Source organism: Semicossyphus pulcher, unplaced genomic scaffold, assembly GCF_022749685.1.
Source record: "Semicossyphus pulcher isolate SPU_LCO1_2020_fin unplaced genomic scaffold, fSemPul1.0.p SCAF_22, whole genome shotgun sequence".
Lineage (NCBI taxonomy): Eukaryota > Metazoa > Chordata > Actinopteri > Labriformes > Labridae > Semicossyphus > Semicossyphus pulcher.
Window position 1 is genome coordinate 7,366,841 of NW_027211696.1, and position 24,285 is coordinate 7,391,125.

Sequence of the window (24,285 nt, forward strand, 5' to 3'; positions counted from 1 at the left end):
GAGGGAGTGTAGACCTGGATTAGGGACCTATGAAAAAACAAAGGATCGTCAATCAGTAGACATCATCTTCTGGAGGCCATGCATAGAAACTTGTAAGGTTATACCAAATTCCAAAGCTTTCCATGCATTGATTGTTGAGATGAATTGGTTCCAAGCGATTTTATACAGCTGACTGGCAGCTGACTGCATCGTTAGTGTTGCATAAAAGGAAGCATGTTGGTTGTTCCATCCAACGCCTTTAAATTGAAGGTTCAGGCATGCTGATCAGAGTTTTATAAAGGGGAATCATTTATTTTAGACGCGCACAGTACGACAAGGACCTGTTGTTTTACTGGAGCTTTTTTTGAATGCAATCATATTTAAACCAGCACCGCTTGCAGTGATTGGCTCCAAGAGCTCTCACTTACAAGCTCAACTGCTCTTTGAGAGCTTTACAGGGGAAAGTGGAAAACTGGGAGACTGAGTGAAGTTAAAATCTGCATGGAACAAGTCCTTTATTACAGGTTTACCAACATCCATCAGAGGAGCCGCGTTCTCTGTCCAGATAGAATAATGTGACTGCTTCATTGAAAAATGCAGTTACTATATTAATGAGGGCTCTACTCTGACTAAACATGGCCCTGCAACGATTGTTAACACTTCTATACATACTGGAAAATCCTGAATGAGAAGATTTTCACCAGAGGGGATCGACAGCCAGCGTTGGATTTAGCTGTTTTGTAGTTACACTGATCAGCCTAAGAGGGCGCCACAACAGGTATGCCCTCACTAGTTTATAGATTTTAGTTGATAGGATATTGCAACACAATATTTGTTTTCTTTTTTTAGCGGTTGTCTTGGTCTCACTGTGATTATTTTATCTATTGCAGCCTAATCTGTCTCTCTCTTGACCATGGGCCTTCATACCAAGGAGCGTGAAATGAATTTAAATATCCTTTTACAGATATGAATGAAAAAAATGTCCAAATAACTGAACTATTCCTGTGACTATTCACCCATAAATGAGTTTTTTGCAACTAAAATAAGAGCTTAGGCGTAATTTATTCCAGCTCTTCTTTTTAAAGCAGACATTTGTATTGATTTGTTTGTTCACAAATAATGTTTTTACAATCAGTTTCCCATCTTAGTAATTTATTAAATGAGTCTAATACAGAGATGGGTCTGTTAGTCATTTAGTATTTTGTCAGTGAATAAAGTCATTTTTCGCGGTTGTATTAAATAATTAATTCGATTAATTTTCTTACAATTACATTTTACAATCGACGTAATGCTCACGGCTGTAGTTTGTAGGTGTATATGATAGGCTGCAATGCTGCCAGCTGAAGGGAAACCATTGCAAGCGTTCTCAGTGCACAAAAGCGTTTCAGTGCACGTCCTACTTGTAAAGCTCTACAGCAGGGCGATTTTGCGCGTTCCCGTGACTCTCGCCATAGAAAACAAAGCTGAACGTCTTCCATAACAGCTAGGGATGCAGACTTGAGGAATATACGAATTTATCCTGGATACATCGTGCTGAATATGGATTTACAGTGGGTGTAGCATCGTTGGAGACCGAGCCTTCTCGGCTGGGGTGACGGCAGGACATTAGCGAAACCGACGAAAATAACATCAGTGTTTTTTTTCTCGGGGTGCTTTGTCTTGTCCACCTAACGATAGCAAACCATCATTCCCATTTCAATTGCAAGATATTCAGCTAGTGACTACTAGCTGCTGCCGGGATGTATCACCATGTTGTCACCTAAAATTGACTGCTAGGACGTTGGATTGTGAAGGATAAGCAGAAAACCTCTCCGAGGTCCTGACGGGTTGTCACCGGGACCTGAATCTGTGTTAGCCACAGTCGCGGAACCCTCTGTTTTCGGCGATATGGCGGAGCAGGGCTACTCATCTTGGTGAGTGCGCACAGGCACAGCGCTACCGATTAGTAGTAGCTACCTTACGTTAGCTGCCTCTATATTGCTGAATGATATAGGTCACTAAACCAATGAATTACACTCCTGACAATTCACGGCCACATTCTGCTCTTCATGCTGATGCACTCAGGTGCTTTTATCACCGTAAAGAAAAGAAAATGTCACACATCCAAATATTTTTTGCTGCAGCTAACTCAAGCTGGCTGGTTAGCTAGCAGCGGCTAATCATCTCCACCAGCTGATGCCGTGCTAACCTGTGGTGCTAACAGTGCTAACGATGCTAACGCTCTCCAGCGTCGCTCAGTTCCAAAGGCTATTGTGAGTGAATGCTAAAGAGCTAGCAGCCTAGCTAACGGATGGCTAGGCTCGTTGGGCTAGCCAGCAAGTGAATGAATCTTTCGCTTGCTTTCTGAAACTCCTAATTTTGCAGAACAAGTACAGCGTTGCATGTCATTGTCAAGCAGATTAGTGGCCGTTAGCGGTGCCAACAAATTAGCGCTAGCTGATTAGATGGCTAGCATTCGTCGTCGACCCGTTGCACACAATAACAAAGGTTCTGCCGTAGAGCTAAGCTAGCTAACTGGCATCGCAGTCTATTCCAAAATGCCAGGTTTTGGGGTGAGCCTGGCATTGTGACACAAGATAGGTTTTCTGAAGTATTATTTAGCTATAGATTTGTTTGGTACAGACGGGTAAACATTTTAACATTTGTTGGATTTTGGTGTTTGTAGAAGAACAGGTTAAAGTAAGCCAGACTGAGATGGTGACCACTGAAATGCGTTGTCCCCATGAATGAAAATTACCTGACTTCTGTTGAGGCCTAGTGATTAATATAAGTTAAAAATGCTTGTATGGCCCCAGCAACAGGACTAGAGTGTTAGTAATGATCATTAATGGAACAGCATCCTCTTGAGTATGAATTGTTCAACCCAATGACTGTAAGAGCAGACCAGGTTAATTAAGTGGTAGAAGTTCACAGAGCTGCTGTGTTTTGATCTTATGGCTTTGACTCGATCTAATTTAGTGTGGTGATGGTGTGTCTTGTTCCTTCCTGGAAATGCCTGTCCTTAAAGTCTTCGCACATCAGTTGGATGACTTTTAGCAGTTTATAATTCATTAACCAAATTACTCTGTACTATTAAGATACATCAATATGGCTTTTTTGTTTTGCCAATATAAGGGCTTTGTGTCACAAAGCTGCTCAGTTAGGGGAATCGCTTACAAGAGGATAAGCCCAGTGTGGTTTTATCATAGAACTGAAACAGCCATGCTTTTGTAATTCACATCTATAAATATATGTAATGATGTTTGAGAGGCCTGTTATTGTCTGAGGTTGTTACCAAGTGATCACCCCATAGGCACAGGCAGAAATGCCATGTTTTAAAAGTAATGATAAGCCTGAAACTAGTAATTGTTTCATATCCAAAAATGGATGATAAAACAATTCCATTTTACACGTGTGTGTTTGTTCAGGATTGAGCTTAAAAGTTTTCATGGAGTACTTTTTTACAGCGACATTGTCTAATGATCAGATGAGAAACACACTAACATTTGCACAGTTGCACTCTAAGGCCATGTTCACTCTTGTGTAGCATCAATTGTATCAAGATATAGATTGTATGTTAATACAAGGGCATTTAAACCACGAGCCTTTGCATAGACACCTGGCATTAGTACACGTTTGTGTTATCCCTATACTGCCTGGTTCTCAATATGCAAATTAGCTTGACAGGGTTGTCCATAAATGTACCACATCCCAGGTCATGGGTATCAATGCCATAGACGATCATCATTCATTTTTCAATCCCTTTTGTGAGGGAAGACTTACTAGCTACTGCTACTTCTTGTGCTGGTCAGATTACACTTCGATCACTCTAAGTTCTGCGTGTATTCACACCTAAAGTTAATATGCATTTCTTCTTATCCAGATTGTACCTTTAGGTGTAAATACCAGGTAGAAATGGTGTGTAAAATACACGCCACGCTTAGCACAAAAGAAAATACCCAGCATCCATTATCAAGAAAAAGAGGGAAATGCATGGTTTGGTATTAAAATTAAAATTGGTCAAATTATTCCGCAGCTTTTTACACAGCAGGTCAATGACATACAGTCGTTTGCAATTTTATAACGGTGTCACAGGACTGGCTGCTTTTTGACACATGCCCTTTCATTTAAATCTGTTTGAGGGAGATAATAAGTTATGAGTGAATATCTGCACCTATATCCTGGGGACTAGGAAGCCTAGCGATAGTTTTAAACATTGCGGAGGATGTTTTTCTCGATCTGGTCCATATCAGCCATGTCCATATTTTGTAACGTAAAATATTCCACCACAAATAACCCACAGATGTCATGTGATACTATTAGTCCCTGTGCTTTTTGGCATCTGTGTTTTTTTTCTGAAACTCTGGAAGCTGCATTGTCAATTATAAATGAAACAGCATTTTCGATCCAGAGTCAGCCGACTAGCTTCACGGTTTTGAGACAGATTCCCTAAATACGTTAGCCCGAATCAATCAGAAGAGTGAAATCTCAAAAGATTAGGGGATGGACTCCGCTTATCCGGGTCGAACGCGCCACACGAAACACAGATGTGGGGGGTATTGTTTAAATCACAGTAGGTCCCCTGGTAATACTACTCCAGTTTAGAGTAGGGCTTAAGACTGTGGGAGCTGTTAAACAAAGCTGAAGCTTAAAATTTCCTGATTGAATTGTTATCATTTCCATCTCCTATCTGTGGCAGGCTTACTCTGCAATTACTATCAAAACTTGATTACTATCTTCATAACTTGATTTTATTTACAGTGCCTGCTCAGGAGTTTAAGTCCTTGCTTCATAACAACACAGAGGAGGTCAAATGAGTTACTATTATGTATTCAAATGTACAAATGGCTATTTAAAATCAGGTGTATCGAGTTGCGCAAATCAAGCTAGCCTCAGCAAAAAATAACATTCATTAGGAAGTGTTTACTTTGCCAGTTTGTATCACTCTGAATGAGTCTGTCAGACCAGGGATCTCCAACCCTGCTCCTGGTTTCTCCGTACTCTGACACACCTGATTTGAATAACGTGCTCGTTATCAACCAACTGAAGCTTCTCAGGGGATTGATAACGAGCGGATCAGGTGTGTCAGAGTACGGAGAAACCTAACACATTCAGGAAGGTAGCTCTCTCCAGGAGAAGGGTTGGAGACCCCTGCTTTAGACTAACCCTGGACCACATCACATCTTAGACACTGATCACAACACAACCCGCACATTACAGGCAGAAATACAAACACCCACAGGGTTGTGACATACCTCTCGCATAGTAAAGGAGCAGCCACAGACATAAATAATAAGGTTTATTGTGTTAGTGTAATTTGATTAAAGCAGTTATTAGAAGACACAGACCTTTAATGACAATTTGTGTGCACACATCTGGTTACGACGCGGTCCTCGGCAGCATTTACAGGTTCTGTATTGTAAGATTTGTTTTGTAGCTACTATAAAGCTGTCTGTATCAATTTCTAACAAGTAAACCAGAGGAAGCCCTGTTAGGCCTTGTAGTAACAATTGGCTAATTTACAGTGTTTGAGGTGTTTTGTTTTACCGCTGACAAGTCATAGCACTTACAACAGCCTTCACAGCAGCAGGTAGATTTGCATCTTCCTTTATTTCTTTACCATCAGTTGGTGACTTTGAGTTACCTTCACGCTGTTACTCTAATACGCTAAGGCAGATGTTTTCTCCTACTTTCTATTCCTCTTTTTTGCAGCTCGTCGAAATGCATAAAGTGGGAGTCAGAACCTTTTAACCAGCACGTTTTAGCTGAAACTGTGAAAGTGGGGCTTCCCGAAGTGCACACAGAAACATTCAGTAACATAGACACATTAGGTAAGGGCAATATGTCGTCGTGTAGTGATTTATTTTACATGTGAAGGTCCACTGCGTGTACGTTCCCCTAGTTCCATCTTGTAAAAGCTTTTAATCTGTTAGTTAGGAGTGGAAAAGGAACCTCTTCTTTATTCAATTATTATATTTAACCACTATCCACTAATTAAGCAATATCACATGAGAGGGAGTCATGTACTGAATATCATCACAGTTATGATTCGGTCGTCGGCACGAGGCAGCAGATAATCACAGCTGTGCTGATATTCAGTGTAACATCACACCCTCGAGTGTGACATCGCTATACAGTAATGATAGCGGCTAATGGTAGTAAAAAGTAAAAAACAACAGATTATTCAACTCAACTAGTTCCCCAACTTGACTGAAACTGGACTTTTGTTGCCAAGCAACCCAAACATTCGCCTGCACTCTGTGTCTACAGGTTACCACAGATCAACTGTTTTTTTATCATGTACATTTGTCTGTATGTTTTAATTCATCATCAACCAGTGAGTCTGCTGTGTGATTCAGAGGTACCAGCCTGATTAATGTAGACATACACGGTCTGCTGTAACGTTAATTAACAGTATTCAGAACACCTGGCTGAGGCGGAGTGATACACAGAGTGAAAAGTCCTAGAGATGTTATACTCTATATCAGCACCATGGAATGCCTCTAGTCCAATCAGATTACTTGGTCGGAACCAACTGTTGTATAAATCTAGTATGGAGTTTGTAAAATAGTTTTAGTAATTGCTTTAACTTTGCTTTGCGGCAGCCATTGTTTTCCCCCTGTTGTCATGTGTCTTTGCTTTGCCTTTAGCATCTCTTTTGAACAGCTGAAGGGTCCAGTTGATGTTCATAGGGACATAACTAACATCCCAGTTAATTTCAGAAGATAAGTTAGAAAGACTTTTCTGATGTGCAGAGAGAGGAAGCTGGTAGGCATTCACAGCTGTGTCAACAATCAAAGGAAATGGGATGTGTTGTGGGCAAGATCTCCGGGTCAAAGTGCTACACCTTTGCATTCTGAGTGGAGAAGTCATCCGTACATGATCCTTATGTTAGGTATGCAAGCGTACCTTTTTACTGGAGAAGACTAAAGTGTGAGTTCTTGCAGCCACATTTAATGCAGAGAGGATGTCACTTACACGCTCATGCAAACAAATCATGAAGAGCAACACTTAAGCATCACATTGCCTCGCCACCAAGTTCACACGGTTGGTTTTAACGAAAAGAAATGACACCTAAGGGGAAGAAAGATTGTACAGTTAAACCACTTTGCCCATTCTGTTAGTCATGTTGAATCAACTGTGAAAACACTACAGCAACCACATCTAACTGTCAGTCTAGGATATGTCGGTAAATACACACAAGAAGCTGCGAACAGTTATTTTTACAACTAATTGCTAACTTAATTTAAGCGCTGATGTTTCACTCTTAAATCTGTGGATTGTATAGAGGGTTGAAGGATTGTGGTGCACGTGTAGACACATTTTATTGATGATTAGTAACATGCAGGGATCCTTATTTTTAGTGTCACAAGCATAAGGTGAACAGATTACCAGGCAATGAGTCGTCAGCATTATGACCTCATAATATACTGGTACATTGACACCTCTTAACCGCCTGCTGTAATGTCTAGATTGGTGTTAGATACTGAAATATGTCATCTTGAATATGACCTTCAAGAAGACGGCTATAGGTCGACAACATTCTCAAAGTATCTTATTCCTTTCCCTTTGACCTTTTTATGGAAATTAAATTTGGGAAAACAACCCATCCGTCCTCAGGAGACATGCTTCTTAAGATCTAATCCCGAAATCCTATTATTCCGGCTGTCCACGGTACAATCTAATTCAAGCCCGGCCTTTCTGGACACCGACTAATCAACTTATCATTCACACAACTCACAAAGTAGGCGACATTTAAATCTAGGCCTGCACGATATATTGTTCCATTGTCGTGCATGTGCAATAGACACATTGCAGGACGTACAATCTAAAGTAAGGCAAATTAAGTCAACATGTTACAACTTCTTGTTGTCATAATGCAACAACAAAAGCCTGTGAACTTCTCATTTTGCATGGCCAATCTGATAGTCTGATACATTAGAAGTGCAGGCTCCTTCAGAGCACATAGCGGATTGACTGCTGTGCAGGCAGAGTCAGTGTACCACCTGCCTGAACAAATGGGTGCAACGTGGCTGCTGTCATTGATAATGTTGCCTGGTTGCTCGAGGTAGGCGTGAGACGGCTGTTCAGTCTGTTTATTATTGTTTTTAGTTAGTTGCATCTCGTCCCGATGCTGGTTCAGGCTGTTTGTTCATTGAACATGTATCATATGCGGACCAATCACAGTGCAGATGTGCCTCCCAAGAAGCAGGAAGGTGTTTTGTGTATGATAGTGGATTGTTTATCAATACATGAAAAGTCCACTGCATGCATCAGGTGACATTTCCTGCATTTTTATACTTGTTGCATAATCTCTCTATTGTTTTTTCCAATTTCCTGCAGCACTTTTAGAAGAGTTGACCACTGCACATTTAAAGTGAGCAGATTTACCTAATTAACAGTAAATATCTGGTGTTGAGGAGCCTTTGTAGTCATTTGTAATGAAAGTCTCTATTACATCAAAGAAGAAAAATTACAGCAAGCGAGCACTGTCCCATACTCGCTCGGAGGCCTTCTGTTACACACAGTAAAGACACAACTCATGCTGCTGTATTCTTAGGATAGAAACACGCTCACCTGTTTGAATGTGACAGAGTACTGAAGCACCTGTTGGTCGTGTTCGTGTAAGCTAGGGCTGCACAATATTGGAATAAACTGATGTTGCGATAACTTTTTGTTCTGCGATATTTAAAAAATACAGAAAATTATAGCAGATAAATGCTGTTTGTTTTTATGTACATATTAATACATCACACTTTCTATTATTTAGGACTTTTAGGATTTTTTTCTTCTAACAAAACAGAACCCCCCAACTACTTTTGTCTTTGTTCAGAGGCTCTGACAACCACATAAAAAAGTAGAGCAAGCTCAGGTAGAGCGACGCCTTTCTTTGCAAAAGCTCACCGTCTCCTACTTCCTGTTGGCACACACAACCTCACGCCCTGTGTATGCTGTGTGAGCGGTCTGTTTATGTAGCCACAGCGTTAACCAGCATTGGTATGAGCTGCCGTTGATAACAGGTCATGGGTTAGTCGTGGAAAACAAGAAACTGTTACTTTATGCAAAACGAAAATTTGCCAAAGTGCAGCTTCATTATCGCAGGTCCTGCAATGTGACTATTGCACATGCACACATCGACTTTGCCATTGTTAAACGATATATTGTGCAGCCCTAGCGTAAGCCCTTAGAATTGATAGGCCAGAGATACCCCTTTCCCACCGAAATTAGGCGGGTTTTTTAAACCCGGGAAGACCCGCTTATAGATACCGATTGTCTCTTTTCCCATTGCCGGTGAAGTATACTCCTGTCGGTCTCTTTTCTGCTGCGTCACCGTCTGACGTCACAAACACGCCCGAAACAGGGTTAGTAAACGGTGAAGATGTTACAGTGGTTAGGTCTTTATTGTATCTATTACTCATTCAGTCTGTTTATCAAACTTGGCGCGGACAAATTTGGAACGATGTTCGAGCGCTGCTCGGACGGAGACGGGCGGAATTTGTAGCTGAGATGACGAGGAGTCGCAGAACTTACCGACGGAGCATAGCATCGCGCTGAGATTAGCGTGTCGACACAGGTTTTGTGTTCCCATCAATGCCAATCAGAGCCGAGGCGATAATTACCCGGGTCTACTGCAGAGTCATTTGACCCGGGTCTGAATGCCGATTGTAACCTTCCCATTAAGCAGAGTGTGAGTGGGCTTTTTGACCAGTGGGAAAGCGACTATCGATGTACTTTATTTGGAGAGAAGGTTGTGTGATGCTTCCACACATTCTGCTCATGTGATCAAAACGATTAGATTCTGAACCTCAGTCTTATTAGGTGTGACCAGCAGATGATTTTGATCTGTCTTTTCTAAAAATCTCTTTGTGCTGCGGGGCTTTCTGGTGACTCTGACTATGTTATTGTAACATCATGCAGAAAACCAACCTCACATGTACCCTGCGTCAATCTTTCCCCTTCGGTTCTATTTGTATCCCGTATCAACACCTTTTAAAACAGAGGAGAAACGCTTCAGCAGGGTGTAAACACTCACCGGAGCAGCAATGAAGGGGACTAGTTTTCATAGAGGCAAAAAGGTCACTGTTGATTACAAATTATGTTGTAGTTCCTGAATGATGTAACCCATTACACACATAATTGGGAGAGAAAGTGGAGGCAGATAAATGTCAATTTCCACTCTCCACACAGTGGCTATTGTAAGCTGGTGGGAATGATAGTTAATATTTATGCTCGTGGCTCACATTTTGACAGTTTGAGATACTCGAGAGGCTTGTCTGATATTTCTGGGAGGTCAATCTTAAATATCCACGCCTCACTCGGGCAGCGTTAGCAAAAAGTGCTCATTGTGGCCCGCTGACCCGGCCCTTAGTGGTCAAGTCATGCATGCAACTGGCTTGACGGAGGACGGTATTGGAATTGTGTTATTGAAAACCTAGTCTGTCGGCGAACAAGGCCGTCTTATGGCACTTTGGGCCGCGGTCCAGCCTTCAACAGTCCGGGATTGTATTTTGTTTTTAAATGTTCCATTCATCTATCTCAGCCATGTTCTCCAGGCTTCTGTGTGCAGAATTCAGACGAAGCAGTTCGATGCTAGAATATGAATTAGGCCTGTGGTGGATGAAACTAGCTGTCTATCTGTTTGCTGTGTTGACAGAGAGGCGGTGACATCATTAGTGTCTGTGTGTGAAAGAACAAGGTCACTTTCTTGATCACTTTCTTAATGCTCGAGGCCAAGACATGAAGACTTTTAACCCGTTTAGGGAGACACTTGCCTGAATAGGGTGTCATATTTGGGTGGGTATATTGTTAGATGTTTTAACGACCTACATCTTGAGCCAGGTGTGCCCTTTGTAACGAGACGTATCTGTGCATACGATGCCTGCTGAGTGTGCTTTTCAGTCATTAAGTCAAGGCCTGTATTGGACAAACAGGACCAGGTCAAAGCTACATGATGCAGTATTGTCCTGGTGTCCTGTTTCCACAGTGAACTACATGTTACCCCTCCCCTCCCAGACACCCTGTAGTCATTCCTGTGCTGCTCAATGAATGAAAGAGGCGGAGGAGATCTGGCTTTTTTCCCTCTTCAGCATCACAATGAAAACTGTGAATTCCTGTGTGACATGCGCACCAGAATGAAAAATGATTTGGAGCGCTGGAGTCTTTTTATTCAAGGGCTGTTGTCTCTGTCGCTGCTTGGAAGAACTGAAACAGTGTTCATGGCAGCAGAGAGAGGCTTTATGTGCAGGGGCCTGATATTTCTGCACATAAGGAGCCTTCTTTAGTACCCTGACATTGCCTTACCAAAAGGCACTGTTCAAGTTCTCCTCCATGTTCTTATCAATGTATTTTATATTCAGTGTTTTTGGATTGCAACTTATTAATCTCCTTAGGGTTTGCTTGCTCTGCCAATACAAGCATAAATGCAGCTGCCTGCATGACATAGCACGCTGCAGAGGCAAACCATCTATAGCAGCCGTTCCCAAACTTGTGAATAAAGCAGCCCCATTTTTAAAAAATACTCCAGGGCCCAACCAACCAAAGCCCGAATCACAGAACTCTGTTCAACACTTACTAAAATGAAGCATTTGCCAATATATTTTTTTATCAGTACCAGAGAAGTTCTGAGTGAAAGCCGACCTAAGGCAATGCAGTGCAGAAATAACCTAATCCATCCGCATGGTGCGAATCCCAGGGTAACTCACGATACAATTACAGTATGTGGTGCGCAATGACGATAATATTGCGATACAGCGATTCTGTGATAATTGATACATCATGATATTTGATTAACTGAAGAATACAAAATGCCAATACCCTCATTCATGTCATAAGCGTCACCACGAGGAGTCATGAATTAGTGATGCGGTGAGTCAAAATTGCAGCAAATTAGATGATGATGGCTGATTAGAGCGACTTACATTTGTAGATTAAAGGGCCAGTTCACCGATTTTCAACCTCAGTCCTATCATGCTATTAAGGGGAGCTAATGCCATTATGGTAGAAAAAAAATGCAATTTGGCTCTGTGCCTTTGGAGGACGCTATCCGCTTCTCCAATGGGCCCTGGAAAACCTCCGTCAGACTACGTACACCACGTTATCTGGTAGAGGCCAGGGAGCTGCCAGGGAACTACACTTCCTCAATTTAAGACACCCACATCCGATGTCATGTCTCCTTCAGAATCGTCAGGTTTGAAATGTAGACTGCAGACCTGAAGATTTTTTAGACGATCCACCGGTATATTCTCGTCGAATTTTCCACGTCAGCGATATCGGTAGTATTTAACTCCAGTGTCTCTCGCTGGGCCGTTCCTTTCAGAGGGAGCGGCGCAATGCACCCTGGGTGTTGTAGGAATGTAGAATGGGCAAAACCACGAGCTGTTTGTACAACTTTCTCCACAGCTGTGGCGTCAATTTCAAATATTATTGCTTCTATGGATTACAGAGAACACCAGCTGTGACTGACAGTGGCTTTTTCCAGGGGAGAACTGCTCCTTTTAAAATATTTGGTGCCAGCATATCTATAATTGTATTGCAAGATTCAGGACGATATATTGCTGTATCGATATTTTGTCCCAACCCTAATCCGTATACACCAGGCATTTTTTAATTCATAGAAATTGTTAAAGTGAAATATAAAACTTTCCACGGCCCACCTGAAGTACCTTTAAGGCCCACGTGTAGTCCACAGCACACACTTTGAGAATCACTGATATTTATCTCCTGACTGCTGCAGTCAGGAGTGAAGTTCTTAGAGTGGGAGACATTTTTCCTTCAAAATCTTGACCCAGAGCTCACTATATCAAACTTTTATAAAAAATAAGGAACACGTGCCAGAGTGCAGGAACAGAAACTGTTACAGATCTTGATTCAGCTTGACGGTTTTGTTAACAGTGTCATTCAGTCAGTGCTGGGAGAGGCCAACCCGCCACTGTTGTTCTTTTTTTTGCATAATGTGGTTTTCCTGTGTAAAGCATCTGTCATTCTGTCTGTCTGCCACAGTGCATCTTCTGTTAAAGCTATGTTACTCCTCTCATCTACCCAACACAACAAGCACTCGATAATTTACTCTGTGGTGTGAGCAGTAAATTCAGCTGTTCAACATTTAACAGAAGCCCAACTGGTGTTGCCGATGCAGATCAGAGTCATGCATAAACAAATATTTGTGATAAGGATCCCCCTAATTAGAGTTGGAGGGGGTTATTATTCAAAGCATGACATTTTACAGTTAAAAAATGTGCTGTCAGGAGGACTATCTGTGTCCTAGTGACAGTATTTGTGTCACTGTGGCTCAGTGGGAGAGTCGGTCGTCTCTCAATTGGAAGGATGGAGGTTCGATCCCTGACTGCTACAGTCACATGTCGAAGTGTCCTTGGGCAAGACACTGAACCCCAAATTGCTCCCGAAGGCACAGCCATCAGTGTGTGAATGTGCATATATCCTGATTAGGGATGCACGATATTGGATTTTTTGCCGATATCCGATATGCCGATATTTTACAACTCATTTAGCCGATTACCGATACTGATACCGATATTTTTTTCCCGCACACCTAATTGCAGAGATCATCAACTCTCTTCTGTATTGGAATTAGCGTACAGTATAATGGTGATACTCTCATCACATTTGTTACAACGGTCAGGGTGACGGGTCTTGAGATGGTTAATCAAGTTTGTAGTGTTGAAAGACTTTGCCTTGGCTCCTCCTCGCATCACCGAAGCTGAGCAGTCATTGCAAATAGCAGTTTTGCTATCTGTTTCGGACACTTTGAAAAACTTCCACACCACGGACATTTTGGCTTCTAACTCTCTCATGCTGCAGGTAGACACACGTGACGTCATCACGCTGCGCTGCACAGGTCTTCTTCGCGCCGGGGACATTGCGCCGAGGTCGGGCATTTAATCAAGTATGCAGCAGCCCATTATTTTATCGGTTAATTATATCGGCGTGATGGCCGATATCCGATGGTTCATTTTTAAGCCAATATCGGCCGATACTGATAACGTGCCGATAATATCGTGCATCCCTAATCCTGATTGGAGATTGACATAGTAGCCTCTGTTGTCAGTGTGTGAATGTGAGTGTAGTGACATGTAGTGTAAAAGCGCTTTGAGCGGTCAGAAGACTAGAAAGCGTTATAAAACCACAGTCCATTTACAGTTTACCATTTATTAACTACCTCGTTTGCTTGTTCTTGTTACTTAGCGACCAACATTCGTTGATGTTGATTGCAGCGCGTCATACTCTGAAGACCACTCCCATTGGAGCGGGAAAATCTGCAACACAATATGCAGCCCTTAAACAGTAATAAAATGCTAACAACTAGGTACAAACACAAGAGTTAACATGTCAGAGGATTCAGCGTCTGCGTCATCTAATCTAACAGGTTTTTCATAGATGAGTTTCCTCACATCTCATAGAGAAATATCAGAGCGGAAAAAATCAGAATATCTAGAGCGATATATATTTGTAAAATATAATATTGATATTTGGCACCAGCCTGTCGATAAAGTAATCGCACGAGTCAGGATAATTGCCCCATCCCTCCCCTTATATATGTAGTGTGAGGCACTGGTAGGTAGCTTTGGCGAACACGTGGAGCAGTATGAACATGATACAATCTGTAATTGTTTTTATTTCCAACTGCAGCCTGTATTCCTGAGAGTTTGACATGAGACAGACGGGTCAGGATCGGGGTCAACCTGCCCCTCGATTGAAGGCAGACGCACCACAATGCCACTCTTGTCCTTGCCCCAGAAAAAGCGGCTGCATTATGAGGTTTCATGTCAAGTCTACGCGATGTCAAGGCCTCGGATCACGCAGCATCACTCGAGATATTTTAGGATTGGTTATTCGACTTATTAACGGACTAAAAAGGAGCTGGATAAGTGAAGTCATTTTCATGTTCAGTCTGAAGTGTTTCGATGCTCTTTTTAACAGCAGCACTGAGCTGAGGATGTGCATCACGGTGTCCTTCATCACCTCCTCTTTAGTTTGTCTAGTCTGTCTAACCATGTGTAGCTACAGATCGCACAGGGACGATGTAGGTCAAGAGGCATTGACATTTTTACAGGGCACACTCTTCTGCCGTGTCAGTCCAGTAATAGTTTCAGTTGAGTATACAGGCGCCGGCAGGTATGAAGCATGTAGTGATGCTTGAGTTATGTTTTAGGACAGGATCTTGATAGTTTTTAATGTGCTGTATGACACAACCAAAGCATACTGTTTTATATTGTTTAATGCTAATAAGGTTAAATAAGTGAAATAGCTGCTTTTCTGGAGCTTTTTAAACTACAACGATGTAATTATTTCCTAAACCATGTGTGAGTCTGAGGCTAGGTCAGATGTGTGTCCCGTCCTTTTGTAGACGATTTCCAATGAGCCTGGAACTGTATGGATCACATTTGCGTTATTGATTCTCATAATCGACCACTTGTTTTCTCCCAGTTCTTTTCTTTTTTGACGCAACAAAATTTGCAATTCTTATTTTGCTATTGAATTATTTCACTTTCTCTTCCTGGCTGCTTGTCTTGTGTGTAATTGTGAGTCATAGTGATCCCAGGGGATCAGAATATGTTGAGCCCTGTGCACAGCGGCAGGATGTTTTATTAGATGGCCGTCACAAACGAGCTGCTATCAGTTTAATCTCTTAATTTTTACTGCAGTGATCAGAGTGTTAAGAATTGATCTGTGCTGATTAAAATCCCCCGTACAAACACGACACACAGGTCACTTATCTTGCTCGCTATCTTAGACTGCTCGTTAGTTAACTCAGGCTGTGCTATACAAACAATATTGCTTGTTCACACTATTATAAAAATGTGCTCCACCCCTAATAACAATAGTGCTTGTTAGTGTTCTCTGGAGACGGAAATGTGTGCTTGTGTGCTGCAGAGACTCATAGAGGTAGGAAACGCCACGACCAACGTGAGGCTGTCAAAATGCAGCGTCTGTAATGATTGATTCAAATTATAGCGGCATACCTGCACAGCATGATGGTGTAAAGGAAAGTATGAAGCAACATGATCTGTTCTAATTTTTTCAAGCTGGTTTGTACGCCTAGAATTGATTATAAAGTAGAATCAGGTAAGCGCTTTTATTCCAGGAGAAAGGGAAACTCAATAAATCCAGTGGTTTATTTTATTCCTGCTTTTGAGCTCACATTTTTTTTCTCTCTCGTAACCAAAGTGAGTGGATAGAATCAGATGCAAGAATGTGGTGATGCAATTTATATAACAACACAGGGCTCACAACGCAGTCAATTGTGATACTGTGAGTATAAAGCACAAACTCCCATATGTAGAGATAGACCGATATGGTTTTTTCAGGGCCGATACAGATACCGATTATTAGTAGTCAAGGAGGCCGATAACCGATATTTGGAGCCGATATTCATTTGCAGTAAAAGTGAAAATATTGGCGTCAAAATTTTGAATAATACAAACTCCAACACTTAACTTTGTTTAAATGCCTTTAAGCATATGTTTATTAAACAAACAAACAAAAAGCGCAGGGAGTTCCCAGGGTCAGCAGCATCTCTTATAAAGTTAACTGAAAATTTAAATAAATAAATAAATAACTTCCTGAAGTTTTATTAAGTAAATAAAACAAAGTTAAATAAAATTTGCAAAGAAATGAACTTTTTCTCCTCTCCGCCGTGTGTGTGAGCACTCTGCACTCTTATCGGCCGTCGGATAAAAAAAAAAGGCCGATGCAGATATGCGTGAAAATGCCGAATATCGCCGATAATCGGTGGATCCCTAATCAAAATGTTCTTAGTAATAAGAAATAAAAAAAAATGGTCACTGTTTTTGAGAAAGATTCAGTTTTACAACATTCAAGTGTGCCGATATTTTCTTACACACCTAATGACTATTCTAAAACAGGGATGCAGCTCTCTGCCTTTGATGAGAGACAGGACAGTCTAAACTACTTAGTCTAAACATTGCTTTCTTTTCTTTTTCTGAATGCTGCTGCTCGGCTTTTATCTTGCTCAAACAGAAGCGAGCACATAACTCCAATTCTTGCTGACCTTCACTGGCTACCAGTTAATAGATTTTAAGATTTTAATGCTTGTTTTTAAAGGCTTACATGGTCAGACACCACCTTATACGTTTGATCTTTTAACTTGCCAGATCGCTGTTTGAGATGCTCCGACAGGAACTTTCTGTTCGAGCCCCTAAACTTTGGAAGTCCCTGCCAGAGGATCTCAGATTAGCGTTAATTGTTACTTTCTTTTATCTTCGGGCTTTCTCTCAACTGGTGTGCTATTTTATTTATTTTATTTTGTCCGCCTGTTTTTACTCTGTACTTTATTGTTTGCCTGTGAGGCACCTTGTAACTTTGGCTTACAAAGGTGCATTATTAATAAAGTTATTACACCATAGCCCTCTCCGTGTGGGCGGGGTAACTCCATCTGTCAATTTTAAGACACATTGCCTCTCCCTGATGTGCCTGATGTAGTTTACCCATGTAAATGTGAACATGATATTTAACTGAAAGTTTGGCGCTGTTGTCACGGTAGCAGATCCGGCTGCTTGGCTCAGTTTCTGCTTATATCTGACATCAGTATTCGATCGGTACATCCCTAATCTGAAGGTAGCCTAATTAATCTCTGATTGTATTTGTAGCTGGTGGCTTCAGTGAACATTTAGCTTCATTTAAAAAAGACACACTTGGAGTCTGATAATTTTCTGTAATATTATGTCTGAAACCCCCGCTGTCTCGCTTGGAAAAGCATCATGCAGGGTAAAATGTCTGAGGGACTGATTTTTCTCTTTCAGAGATGATCAGAGAGGCTTATCAATCATTAGATTTACTGAAATATCACTGATCAGACAGATAACGGGAAGTCTCAGGAACCCATCTGATTGATCGGGATTACACTCGAATAACTGGCCTCGCTACAACATGCATGTTGTAGCGAGGCCAGTCAGCTAACTGCAATGAACACGCACTTGTTATGCCAGTCATGCAACATCCAAGTTATAGGAGCGACAAAACACGACATGTTTAAGACAATAAGAACATGTATGAAAGTGAAAACGTAAACAATACACATTGTTGCAGCTAATGAGTGTGATGTCAGTATAAAGACTGTTGTTATGGAAACTGTTGGTGTCATAGAGAAATCACTGCGTTTGTAAAGAAGCTTTTGTGCTCATGTTCTCCTTCCTCTCTCTCTCCTCTTCAGGGCGTACTCCCTAGTTGACTCCAGCCAGGTGTCCACCTTCCTCATCTCCATCCTCCTCATCGTCTATGGCAGCTTCAGGTGAGTGTCACTAACTCAACAATCGCTTCAGCTGTAAGGAAAACAGAGCACTGCCTTCTTCTTTTATGCAATATTGTCTCATTGTGAGTCCCAGGTTTATCTATCATGCAGTTGACGTATGCGCCCGTTTCTCGGGTTTCTATCCAGTAAAAATGTCTCTTCAGCTTGATAAAAGAGAAACACACTTGTTGCAGCAGTGTTACTCTCTCTTTAAGTCCTATAGTTCCCGGTGAACAGTCCATGTAATGTGATTTTAGTGCATTTTGTGCATCAGAAGAATCTACAGTCCTGCACCTAATGCTGTTTTGATGGCTTTAGTTGCATTAGAGTATTGACCAAAACAAAGTTGTTTGAGAGGAGCTCTATGATCCGGTAAATGCTTCATAGAGTTTGATTCTCGGGCCGATGAGAGAGGCAGGTATGTTTTGCCCATAAATCTTTTATTGCATTAGGATGCAGAATCAATCAGGCGCCTGTCTCTGATGAACCGTATCTGCATAAGTATGTAGATTAAAGCTGTGACTGTCTTATCAGTGCTTAGTTTAAAGAGGTAGAGAAGACGGTGCCTTCGTGATGCTCGATCCTCTCTCCGTGGTACAGGACGGTCAGGATGTCGGGGGGGACGTGCTGTGGGAACATTATGGTCATTTGATGGATCACGGTTATTGTACAGGTTGCACTGAACTCGTTCTAGTCCGAGCTTCTGCTGCCGGGAGATTAAATCATTACAATCAATGCATTTCCATCCACTGCCAGTTCCTGCATCAGAAAGGCCTCCATTGCAGCATAACATGTGGTATCTGGTGTAGGATACTATACAAGTCAATGCTCCATTTGATGCTATGATGTAATAGCCCTGGTTTCCAGATCGGTCGGAATATAAGACAGGTTTTTTCCCCTTGACTTGCATCTGAAAAAATGGGATTGTCTTATATAATCGAGGTCTAGACTTTTAATGTACATTCACAACAGTAGACAGCGCCACTTACCTGTAAAGCGAGTGTTTTAAGATAGTTGTTACCGAGTGTAATGTCCAAAAATAGCGATTTTCAAGATCACGGGCCTCTGTGCCGAGCTGCTGTGCCCTCTGCACCTTGGTTAACCTCCTGGGAGTCCCCCAGGACCGGACCTGCCCCCCCTGGAAAAAACGCTGCAACGGGCCGCCGTACTGACGCGTACAGTCTTACCAAGCAGATGGTAACAGACAGCCTCAAAGCGGCCGCTTCCAATAGACTGACAGTAAAGTGTGTGAGTGCGTTACTGAGAAACAGAATGAAGGTCTGTCCGTTACCAGAGCTGTCATCCAGCTGTTTCAAGACTGCTCTACAAATAGACCTCACATTGATTAACGCTTTATTGAAATTTTAAAAAGGAATTTAGTTAATTTAGGGTTTGCCCGATATTAGATTTTTTGCCGATATCCGATATGCCGATATTTTCCAACTCAATTAGCCGATTACAGATATTTTTTTCCCGCACACCTAATTGCAGAGATCATCAACTCTCATCTGTATTGGAATTAGCGTACAGTATAATGGTGATACTCTTATCACATTTTGTTACAACGGTCACCCCGACGGGTCTTGAGATGGTTAATCAAGTTTGTAGTTGTACTTCCACACCACGGACATTTTGGCTTCTAACTCTCTCATGCTGCAGGTAGACACACGTGACGTCATCACGCTGCGCCGCGAAGGTCTTCTTCGCGCCGAGGTCGGGTATTTAATGAAGTATTCAGCAGCCCATTATTTTATTGATTACTTATATCGGCTGATATCGGCCAACACGCCGATATCCGATAGTTCATTTTTAAGCCGATCCCGGCTGATACCGATAACGTGCCGATAATATTGTGCATCCCTAATTTAATTTAAATGTGACAATTAAATCTTAAAAAACAAACGTAGTCTTCAAAAAGTCAGACTGCAAATTCCAACTGCTATTTTAGAGCGGTGAAGAAGAGCAGATATTGGAGGTCAATTATCGTGTGACAACAATAGTACAGTGCCCGTGTTAGTCAAACCTTAGCTAAGATGAATTATACGTAGCATAAAGCTAACAATAAAAACAGGCAAAAACACTGACTAAATGGTAAATGGACTGCAATTCATACAATAATGTGGTGCCATGCAAGGCCTCTAATCAGCTAATCACTCATAGGGGTGGGCGATATATAAAAATTATATTATACATGATATTTCACAAAATGTTGTGATAACGATATTCATGACGATATAAAAAAAGTAAACAGAATAATGTGTTGTCTGTGATTTCAGGCAGCAGAATTTCTTCATGCAAACCAAATAAAGTGCTCAGACAATTTCCCTTCTTTCCCTTTTGACAATTATGTCCGTAAAAACCCACATTTGGTTGCTTCTGGCACATTCTCAAAGGAGAGTTAGGCCTTAATATGTTTTAGGCCACTCTGTGCCCACCCAGTAGGTGTTCACATTTGGATCTACATGAGAACATAGAAACACTGCTGTAGCTACGACAAGCTGTGATATGCTTAGACTCTCTTCTTAATAAGAGGCTTTCTGCCACTGCATCAACCGTCCCTGTATGTTGTTTATCTTTAAATCAGAAGCTGCCCCTCTATATACGGCTATGCTACACATTTCAATTAGATGGTAATTGAAATGTAGGCTTTATTAAAGGTAATTAATTGATTTGTTCATTCATTAAGCCCCTAAACGTCTGCGTGGCGTATTAGGAAAACTTTTTATTGCTTACTGTGCAGGCGTCACGTCGCTGCCACCAGTGTTTTCTGAAGCAGCACGTCACCACGACGACCGCTCTCTTTGAATTAAAATCCAACTGTTCTTCTTGTCTTCAATTCTTTTGCTAATATCTATCAAACTGAAGTCCGCTCTCTGCCAAATGCGCTCTCTGCTCTCAACTGAGGGTTTACATGGACAGATGGGCATCTCTCATAGGCGTATTGATTTAAAGCGGAGACGAGTGATTGAACAGGAAAAGCAATACGCTATCTTTGATATCGCGATATGACACTTTCTTATCACGTAAAAAAATGATAGCGGTATAATCTGAACGATATGATATGGCACAGCCCTAATCACGCACACACATTCACACACTGCAGGCTGTACCTTCGGGAGTAATTTGAGGTTCTTGCCCAAGGATACTTTGTGTTATACATTGGAGGAGCTGGGGATTGAACCACCAACATTCTGATCAAAGAGTGACCCGCTTTTTATCTTTAAGCCATGTTAAAAATCTGCATTACTGCAAAGATTTTCCACAGAAACAGGATGTCAGGCGGGGGCGAGAGCTGAGCAACAGGCTAGCTAATGTGAGCTCACCTTGTTTGTCCTCAGCTTGTCCTGAGGTTAGGATTCCTTCAGTGTGCAGAGCCGGGCCATAAAACAACGATACAGCCATACAGCTACAAACATGTACAAAGTGCAAGGACCTTGTCTATAGATCATTACATACATTATGCAGCATGTTACTTACAGGCCTTTCACACCAACCTCAATTTGGACCAGACTTGGTGGTTAAATCAAACCGTGGTTTGTTTGGTTTCTCGTGTGAAAACGTTTTGTTTTGCTCCAGACTTTTGGACAAATTACAGGAAGCTCTAGTAAGCTGCAATCGGAACTGAAAAACAGAAGAAACAACACAACTTAACAGGATGAGCCACACATGGGAAGAGAAGGAGACCAAATATAGATCTGACATATGGACAGAAGATTTCATAAAGAGTATGTTGTAAAACAGGGGCGAAAAAAATGGAAGTGGCCCTGAGCTACTTGCATTACATTACGTTTATTTACACAACATATCAAAACAAATGAACCAGCCTTTTCTACAGTTAGTGAGATGACTGGCACTGCGTTGAGTCCACATTAGAGTTCACTCTTAAAGAGTCATTTACATGTTCTTCTGCCTGTTTTTGACATTCACGTTAGGAAAAGCTGCTTCACAAAGGTATGCAGAGCCGTTGGTATGTTGTTCACCTTTTCAGTTCATAGCCTGCAGGGGAGACCCGTGCAAAATTACCGTTTACTTGAGTATGATGGTGCCCCACGTTGCTTCTTTTATCGACTGAAACGCTGGTAGCGCAGATGAGGCACACACACTTGTCCTTCACATTAGGAATAAAAACTCGCTTTCCAATGTTCTCTGCTTCTTCTTGGCGTGGCCACCTACATTGTCCATTAGAAATCTGGCTTGCTAATAACTGACCTGACTTGTCGATGGAGGTCTGCTGTGATTGGTTAGGTTCCGATGTTGAATTGAAGTGGGAAGAGGCTTTCAATGTGCATTTATTATCTGATTTTTTTGTACACAGTCTGTGAACCTCTTGGTGAGCTACTAAAAAGCCAGGCCGACGTGTTGAGACCCCTGTTGTGAAAGCAACACGTTCACAAGTATTCAAACACTTGGATGAGAAAGAGAGGATACACATAGGTATCAGATCAGTGCCCGTCTACAAACCAAACAAATGCAGGTATAGGGAGACAGCTCACTCATCACCTCGTCGTCTCCTCTTCATCTTTCGATCTTCAGTGATTTAATGGCACCCACCTGGAGAATGAGGCCACCAACTATTTATTGTGACGTGCAAAACCCCAACATTAAAACCAGTTAGTGTTTGCAAAAGTTAAACTTGACACTCTCTTTCTCTCTGCCCTCTCCTCTTTTCTCTTCCCTCCCTCTTGCAGGTCATTAAACATGGACTGCGAGAACCAGGAGAAGGATAAAGATGGGAACCCTACGACAACGGGGGCCTTTAATAACGGCACCACAAACAACAGTGAGTGTCAGTCAAAGCCTTTAATACGCATATAACACGTATTTTCGCATCATTATGTTTTTGAGTCGCCTTAACACTGATGCTTTCTCACTCCGCAGGTATTCAGACTATAGACTCCACACAGGCCCTGTTCCTGCCAATAGGAGCCTCTGTGTCTCTGCTAGTCATGTTCTTCTTCTTTGACTCGGTACAGGTGGTCTTCACCATCTGCACTGCAGGTACATGAACACAGCACAAACTCTCTGCAGTTGTCATAAGGTTTTCTCATTTCTGTTCGGTAGTCACACACCGGGGAAGGCCTCCTATCTGCTTTAATTACTGAAACAACCCCTTAAAGCTGACTGAAATGAGCAGTCTCGGTGTATTAAGCTTCAGCCTCACTCTTGTTATTTCTGCTTCTCCACAGTTCTTGCAACAATTGCATTTGCATTCCTCCTGTTGCCAATGTGCCAGTATCTGACCAGACCCTGCTCCCCACAGAACAAGTAAGGAAACCATGTGGATTCTTCGTGTCTGTAAATAGTGCACGTTGTTGCTCAAGCTGCTCCGTGCTGCTCTGTATGTCTTTTACAAATATTTATAAAGCTCTGTGACTCAGCATATTTTCCTAAATCCACTTCTCCTCGAGTTAAAACGGAAACTGTCTGCAAGGCTTCAAACAGCTGACAGTAAAAGGGAAATATACTCTGTTATCTGGGTGTCTGGACATCTCCGCTGATTCAATATGAAAGCACATGAGATCACCAACAACACAACCCACCTACTCAATAACCAATGAGAACATCTCCTCTTTTAAGTACAGAATCTGAGACTGCTATTTTGTTTCAGTAAACTTTAGTCTTCTTTACCGAGCCATCACAAACCCGACATCCATCCTGAAATGTTTTTCTGCTCAGTGTTTACAGTGTTATTTTGTCTATCTTCACAAATTAAGGTGGCATAGGCTTTGCATTTTCATCATTTATTCATCCCAGGCATCTTGTCATAATCCAGATGAGATTTAAGACAATTTTGTTTAAACATAGTCATGAGTATGTGTCACGGTCGGCCAGATCACAAATCAGATTCTGATCTGTCTTTGCATTTTTCGGCTAACAGCAAAGCCAGGTCGATGCTACTCCAGTGGGAGGTGGTGATACACATAGGGCTGTGCAAAAATATCGATACAGCAAAGTATCACAATATTTGTTTTCACGAGACTGATGTCAATACATTTAATGGATTTACGCCCTTAAATTGGAATGGAAACTTTGAATTTAATAGTTTTAATGCAATTTGT

At 41.7% G+C, this 24,285-nt stretch overlaps 1 protein-coding gene across 2 annotated transcripts in view; it reads left to right on the top strand.

Annotated features, from left to right (window-relative positions):
• Nucleotides 1-1,404: 1,404 nt before the first annotated feature.
• Nucleotides 1,405-24,285, top strand: part of sppl3 (signal peptide peptidase 3) — a 32,495-nt gene continuing 9,614 nt past the window's right edge. Inside the window, exons 1-5 of one of the 2 annotated variants that reach the window (XM_069673769.1) lie at nucleotides 1,405-1,892; nucleotides 18,149-18,226; nucleotides 22,915-23,012; nucleotides 23,105-23,224; nucleotides 23,413-23,491. In XM_069673769.1, the coding sequence (XP_069529870.1) occupies nucleotides 1,867-1,892; nucleotides 18,149-18,226; nucleotides 22,915-23,012; nucleotides 23,105-23,224; nucleotides 23,413-23,491 (401 nt within the window). In that variant the 5' untranslated portion in view covers nucleotides 1,405-1,866. The remainder of the gene's footprint in view (nucleotides 1,893-18,148; nucleotides 18,227-22,914; nucleotides 23,013-23,104; nucleotides 23,225-23,412; nucleotides 23,492-24,285) is intronic. The other variant, XM_069673770.1, reaches the window with a different exon arrangement.